The 7,903-nt window shown below is 32.7% G+C and overlaps 1 protein-coding gene across 3 annotated transcripts in view; it reads right to left on the bottom strand.

Moving 5' to 3' along the window:
• Acss3 (acyl-CoA synthetase short-chain family member 3) overlaps window positions 1-7,903 on the bottom strand; it is a 158,896-nt gene that overhangs the window by 42,894 nt on the left and 108,099 nt on the right. For all 3 annotated transcript variants that reach the window (XM_005374372.2, XM_013517967.1, XM_005374371.2), the window contains exon 9: window positions 2,455-2,558. In XM_005374372.2, coding sequence (XP_005374429.1) covers window positions 2,455-2,558 — 104 coding nt within the window. The remainder of the gene's footprint in view (window positions 1-2,454; window positions 2,559-7,903) is intronic.

Raw genomic sequence — 7,903 nt, 5'->3', positions numbered from 1 at the left:
TTTTGTTTTTCGAAGCTCTGTATCGCTTTTAATTGTTTTTTAAGTTAGTTTTCATTCTCTTTAATGGTTTGATAAATCTTGTATTCTTACACCTGGTAATCTGAGCAACTTCGTTGAAGATAACAATATGTAATATGTAATACAACAACCTTTGTTATTTCCTATCATTTTGTTTTGAAATCCTGTATTATTTTTCTTGTTTTTGCTTTGTTTTGTTTTTGTCTATGTTGTGGTTATTTTATTATTGTTTTTTATTCTTTTTATAATAAAAACAATTGAAAAATAGAATGCTTACAAACGCTGAATTTCTGTATCACTTTGTAAGTACAGAATATACAAATTGAAAATGAAAAATTTATTTTGTTTGCAGATTAATAAAGATGCTAACTAGATCTTTTAGTAGCTGACATCTGCACCACGTAGAATGAAATTCTTTCACAAAGCACAAGCCCATGTATCCATCTATCAATCTACCTACCAACCTATTCATTATGACAGTATTTATGTAGTTCAGTTGAGTAGAATACTAAATGAATAAATTGAATAAAATACAATACTTTTTAGAAAGTAGCTGTAATATAAAATGGGAAAAATGGGAAGAAGTAGTTATTTTATTTGTGAAAATCCTATTTTTCATGTTAATGAGAAATAGCTATTAATCACCCCCCTGAATGATACACTAAAGCAAAGTTGCAAAGTCACATGAAACTCAACACCCACCAGAGACCTCCTGTGATTCTTTTACAGGCTTCAGCAAGCTTTTGTGTAAACTTGAATGCACTAAGGGCATATATCTATTCAGACCATTTTGTGTAATGATATCTATAAGAAAAAAAAGTAATTCATAATTTTATTTTGAAATGTGTTGGCTTCTGTCAATAAGCCTTGGAATCTTTACCAAAAAAAAAAAAAAAAACTCTTAGTAAGCACTTATACAAAGTCACTTATGGATGGAAAGAAACCCTTCCCATTTGTTCAAGAAAAGAAAACTATCTTAAAGGTAACAAGATATTTTTCAGTTCATATCCAGGAAAATAACTGTTAAAACTCTCTTAGATAACAGGGAATGAATCAATAGTACAAACACTCTTTGTTGCAGAGATAATAATTCTTCACTTCTTTTTATGTATCTCTATACACCATTGAATATTTTTTCTTCAAATATGACCTTATCTTTTGATATTCCTAGTTACAAGTCTGAGCTATAGATGAGTAATTTTTCCTTTACTAAATAAAACAGGAGAAAACTGATTTTCATTTATGTAAGGAATATATCTTCTGCTCTGATCATACATTTTATATTTCACATTACAAAGTATATAGAGTACACATTTGTCCAAAGAGAAATAAGCAAGGAGATAATATATAAAGTGTAATTTTTCAGACTCAAAAAATCTGAACTAAAGCACCCTGAACTTGTTCTGGTTATCTCCTTGATCTTCAAGATTACAATCGTCTTACAATCAGAGCGAATTTTTGCAAAGAAGCTTAATTAATTTTTAATACAAATTTGTTGTTACTCCCAGCAATCAGAAAATGAGAGCATTGAAAGAATGAGTATAAAGAGGCCAGTGAAATTCATGAAGCTAAGTGGAAGTGAATTGAAATGTGATCATAGGAAGGCTGTAACACTCCCTTAACTACTATCACTGGGTCAAAGGGAAAAAACATCCCTATACTCAGTAAGGACAAAAACAGATTCCAAATCATCTATCCACTCTCACATATGCGCCAAGCTATCCCTCAAAAGAAGAAGGAGAAAGGTTGGTGTTTTCCCATTTCCTTGTCCCAAAAGTTATATGCTATCTACTTACTCTGAAAATGTGTTTCCCAAAAATTACCTGTCTGAGGAAAACTGAGAATAAACAGAACCAGTGAATAAGTAAATTACCTATGTTATTATAATTACTTTGAACAAAAATGAATATTTCTACCTTGGAAGCCATGTAGAAGGAAATAGATTGCATAAAGTAGAGAAGGATGGCTGAGATTCTGATGCCAGAACCAATGCTTTTCAGAAGGACTCCAGAGGTAGTGTGCAGGCTGGATAACAGAGAGGAAGATAAGGTGGAGCTATGAGGTTAATTTAAATTGGGGCAGAAGACAACGCTGCTGCACACCCCAAAGGCAATAAAATGATGAAGATTGTAGGAACCCAAAAGATACTTAAAGGAAAATCTGATTATTTGGAGACTTCCTGAATATAGAAAACAAAGAAGACAAGACAAAGAGGTTGTTAGTGCTTTGAACCTAGAGACCAAGAGAACGGTGACCCCAAGGTCACATATGGAGATATTCTTAACATTGTGACCAAGAACTGTTAATTTCTACTAAAACCAAAACCACTTGAATCCTGAGACAGTCCCTCATAGTCATAGTTTGCATTTCCTCCAACCCTTGCAGAATTTCTAAACATTTTGGTAACATTTGTGTACATGTGTGGAAAATGCTCACCAGTTTGCCACCAATGGTCTAGGACAGGTACTCTGAAGACTTTTTTGGACCATTCCAGGGTTTCTATATCACATCGTTCTCCAGCCACAAATAATGTTTTGAACCTGAATAGTACAAGAAAGGATGAACTCAAATTATTCTTTCAAAGCATATCAGAACAATTCCATCTACATTTTTTAAATGTTGAATAAACTGCATCAATTATGTAAGAGGAAAATAACACATTAGCATTATACCATACTGTAGAATGGGAGATACATTACTTCTTTTGGCCCAAAATGCAAATGCAAATGCAAATGCACATTACGACAATGAAGTGACAAGCTTCAAAAGCAGAATTCACAGCAACAGCTTCTCAGTTTTGAGAAGAGCAATTCAGTTCATCCTTGTAATGCATCTGTCATATTGCTCTAATGATCAAACATGAAAGATCCTTCCTCTTTGACATTAGCCCTGCTAATTTTAGCTCCAAGTTTGATTGCTATATTCTCCTGAAGAATATGAACAACAAAAAATACACTGCAAGTATCTTTAAGGCCACATATATGCTTATAAATCTGATGCACTTAATCCTCTCATGAGTCATTTTGGTGAAGTTTATCTAATCTCAAGAGTATAGTTCTTAATTCTGAAGACATACACAGGAAAACTAGCTTGTGAAAAGGCAAATGTTAATGTGAGCTTCCAGGTCAAAAAGTCCTATGAATACAGGTTGTTAAGGAATGAAAGAAAATGAGCATGTTTGCCAGAACCAAGTCAGAATGGAAAGAGTAAAATAGAAAAATAAAATCAGATCAGTCCTATTAGTGATCAACAAAAGAATGGCTGTTTTTCTTCCGTTTTCAATGTCCTTTTGGCCTATCTTCTAAAAGAAACTGTGTGTATGAAGAATTCAGTCATTATCATCAAAGCAAAGAACATTCTACAAACCTCTGCCTGCTCACCTTGAATACTGTGTGATCTGCCACTGAAGAGATTTTACTATTCTCTGAATATATGCTATTATTTTAGGAAGATTCATGGAGATAAAAATACTTCGATGTCTATACTCCAAATATATTCACCTCTTATCTGCTATTGGAACTGTAGCACATTAAGTAATTATTTATTTCTTATCCATTCCCCACATAAAACTATGACCTCCTTTGGAATATTCATCTTTATAAGACAATATCAATCAAAATATGAGGGTTTTCAGGAACTTACAATTTTCTAGACACTCATAAGGATAAAGTCAAGAAGGGGGAAGTTGACGAAACATATTCCCAGTTAGATTCATTCTTCTAAAAGAGGAAGTGTGTTCATTTTGAAGAGTGTGGAAACTGATGATGGAACAGTGATGTGAGGAGAAAAACTTCCTGGAATTGTTATTTTAGAAAACACTAAGTATAACGAAAAAGTGGAAGAGCTTAAGCGCAGACAGTTGGTTTTCACAGATTCAGTTTGTAGCCTGGAATACCTCACAGCAATTGCACATGTTGGGCGTGGTAAAGAACAGAAGAAATAGTAACTCAGTGCTGAAAAGACTGGCAGGGGAACCTGGATAATGTAGTGAGGCGGCACAATGGGACTGACTGGTACAGAAAGGAAAGGCCAAAGAAACAATGAGCAAAACACTAGACGGCATAGAAGAAGTAAAATGTTCAATGAAAATGAAGGCAGAATCATAAAAAAAAGGATGCATTTGCTGGGGAGAGGCATCTTGGAGAACTTGAAGACGTGTCTGTTCATGCTAATGGCTGAAAGACTAACAGGAACAGACTGGGGAATAGAACTGTGTTGATAACATTATCTTCAAGGCTGTAGTCATGACCTTGACTAAGGAATCCAGTGACTTTTGACTAATGTTCTTGAAAAGATGTCTGAAGAAGAGGAGACGATATTGGTAAAAAGTACTTTGACCTTCAACAAAAAAGATGGACTAATAACCCAACAGAATTAACAAATTATGTTACCAAAGTTACTCTGATGTCATCCCTAACTTTTATAGGTAATCTTGGCATTCAATAGGAAGCAAAAATGAAAGTTTCACCAGAAAATGGTCATTTCAAACTATTGAAAACATATTAATTAACTCCTAAATATAAATACATCACTGCAAAATGATGTCTATGATTGAAATGTTACTACCTGAAACTACTCATGGTGATTTTCATCTACAGAAAAGCCTATCTATATACAAGAATGTCATAAGACATTCGCTGAATTGTATAAGACACTGAACATTCTATTAGCATTCCACATGCTTTTAAATAGAAAGTATCACCACCTGCTAATATAAAGATATACGAAGACTGCTAAGGTCCAATTGAGATACAGTGTGCATCACAAGAGCAAGAAGTGTATATTGCTTGAAATTTTCAAGGAGGCACATTAAGAGAAATAAGGATGAAATCACAAATGAGTTTTAATCATAGGATTTAAAAAGCAAACATACCCTGCATATTACTCTTTCAATATGTAATAAACATAGAAATGACTAGTGAGATGTTTTCCTGTTTTTCATATTAAGTCTCAGCTTGAGCTGCTCTGTTTCAAAAGCTCAGTAGCCACATGTGGTTAGTATCATGAGAGTGTAAAGGAACACCACAACTTTCAAACAGAGCAACAGAATATTACACTGATCTGGATGAAGAAAAAAATAATTTAATACTCTGCACACCATTCTTCCTCAAGTCATTACATCAATAATTTCCTTTTAATTGGCTGTGTGTTCACATATATGTGTGGGTGAGCAACTGTCACCAAATGCAGTTAAGATGATTTATTATGCAATATTTCTCTAAGTACGCTTAATCATCACAGTAGCTTTGCAGAATTTAGGGTTCAATTTGATTTAATAATTAGGCACATTATAGGACTTCAGATGACACAAGGCACTGTCACAAGTAACGTTTGAGTGGCTACCCGTTGATGTATTTGCCAAACACAACTGCCATATTATTTAAGAGCCGTTTTTTTGAGTGGAAAATACCAAAGATAAAATTTAAATATTGTAGTAAAGGCAGAGTAGCATGACTTCAAATTTCAGATAAGAAAAGAACCTTTGTTAAGAAATCCTTTGAATAATTTTGATGTGTACCCTTTCTCAGAATGCAAGGCTTCTAGGTTAATGTTTAAATCTTTGAGAAGAGCATAGGAGATAAAGTGAGTATTATGGCTTTTATTTAGATATCCCCCCACAAAGCCTCATGGGATCATAGCTGGAGCTTTTCAGAGGTGGCTGCATCTAGAGTGTGTGATGCTGAGGTCAAGGGTGTGTGATTACTAAATTAGTCCACTGACTGTTTAGGCATAGTTCTGGGAGTGCATAATGGGAATGTCCTCACTACACATAGGTGATACTTGCCCTAAAAGTGGGTAGCTGGGATAGGAATATAAGGAACAGAAAGAAGGCTGCTGAACTTGCTGCTTCTTCATTACTTTCATGCTTTGCTGCCTTCTGCCTGCCATGAATTGTTTCTCCACCGTGAGGCCACTCTGCCTTGGAACCAGCCAACTATGAACTGAAACCTCTACAAACTGTGAGCTACATAAACCTTTCCTCCTTTAACTTTGCGTGTCAGGTATTTTTGTCTCAGCAATAAGAAAAGTACCTGAGAAAATGAAAATGGGAAAGAAGGAAGATTAATAAAGGTCAGAAACCAGAAAATGTAAGCCAGGTAATTTTTATACAAGTTACTTATATGTTTGCAATTTGAGATAAAAGTAATCAAATGCAAATATTTATAACAAGATTAAAATTTGGATTATCAATAAGATCTTGTCTGATAGAACTGATACAGCAGGATGAAACAAATTATTTTGACATTAAATTATTAAAAGTAGGCTAAAATATAACAAGTATTAGTGTAAACATTTAAAGTTTAAAACAATGTTGAGAAATCTATCTTTAAATTCCACATGAAAACAAGATAAAATTAAAAATATAAAGACTGTATTGTTGATAGTAGGACTTGCAGAGTGAATATACTTTAAATCATTTCTTCTTCATACAGGTTCCTGAGACTTGAAAAAACATGAGAGCATTCTGCATTTATATAATTTTCATTAAAATTTATCAAATGATAAATTTGACTAGTTCTAGTAGTATAGGCAAAAAAAAATTGAAAGAAAAAGTTTTCCCTCATCTTACTGCAAAGAAGACAAGATAGTCCAGATGGCTACTTGTTTGGTTTGTATGCAAGAATGAAAAATCCAAAATTGGAAAATATTTGCTATTGAAGACATGATGTAAAGTGTTTCAATTAAAAAATGTTAACATGGCACAAAATTAGTTGGGTAACTGAGGAATACCTGATACTGTGACATTATTGTTATTTTTTGAAAGTTTCAATAGTTAGTTTTTAGACTTTCCTTCCATCAAGTGAATTAAATTTAGTTATTTAAATATATAGTAAGCTGTACATTAACAGTCTTTCTCTGATGCCAAATTTCAGCATTATGTTTTTAAAACATCATTTATTACTGTGGTTTTACAATTCAGTACTATTGCTTTTTCCCTAGATTGTAATTACTTTACGTTCATTATGATATTAATCTTCATGTTGGCATTAATAGGCAAAATAGAGAAGTTCAATATCCCATCATTTATAGTACAAGTGATATTGGGCATCTCTCCAAATCAGAATCCCTTCTATTTTCAATTAAAATGGCTTTATTGTTTATTGAAATCAAAAGAAAAACTATGGGATCATTAGTGATTTAGAAATGCCAAAGTTGTACAGTTGATTCCTTTGCTTATATATGACAGAAATGGTATATATATATTCTTCCAATTGCAGAAAGCTTTTATTAGTTTTATCCATCATAACCTAACAAGTGCACAGCATTAGGAAACATAAACATATTTTAAACATAAGTAAGATTTTACAATAAGGGCCAGGGATATAGCTCAGCGGCATAATGCCCTCTTGGTAAGCACAAGGTCCTGAGTTTCATTCCTGGTAGAAAAAAAAAAAAAAAAGAAAAAGAAAAAGAAAAGATTTAAGAATAAGACATAACTGATGAAAACAATTTAAATTCTCTAGTAAATACTGAATCAAACATTCTTTGACTTCCAAATCCTCATAGTAAATAAACTGTGCTATGTGACTTGCTATTTTTTAACCATGATAATCATTAAAATAAAAATTCTTAGTATAAGTCTCTATATAATTTAAACTTATCATAGGCATGAGTTCTCATCTTATGTCTTAAAGAAAATTTAATATTTGTAAAAACTGAATAATGTCACTTTCAACAGTTAAATTTCTCATTAATGACCTTGACTTATTATAGTAAGAGTACAAAGAGAAAATTCCCTATAGTAAACAATTCCAAATGCATTATGTTTTAAAAATAAATTTAAAAAATTAAAATTAAATACATTCCAAAGAAGTAAAACTAGCTATTTTATGCACTAATTTGGTGTTTGCTGATGGATGCATTCACCTAATTTTTGTTTGGT

This window comes from Chinchilla lanigera, unplaced genomic scaffold (assembly GCF_000276665.1).
Source record: "Chinchilla lanigera isolate Chin_1 unplaced genomic scaffold, ChiLan1.0 scaffold00004, whole genome shotgun sequence".
In the NCBI taxonomy this organism is placed as follows: domain Eukaryota; kingdom Metazoa; phylum Chordata; class Mammalia; order Rodentia; family Chinchillidae; genus Chinchilla; species Chinchilla lanigera.
Note: the sequence above shows the minus strand (reverse complement) of the source record. Positions and strands in the feature narration are given on the sequence as shown.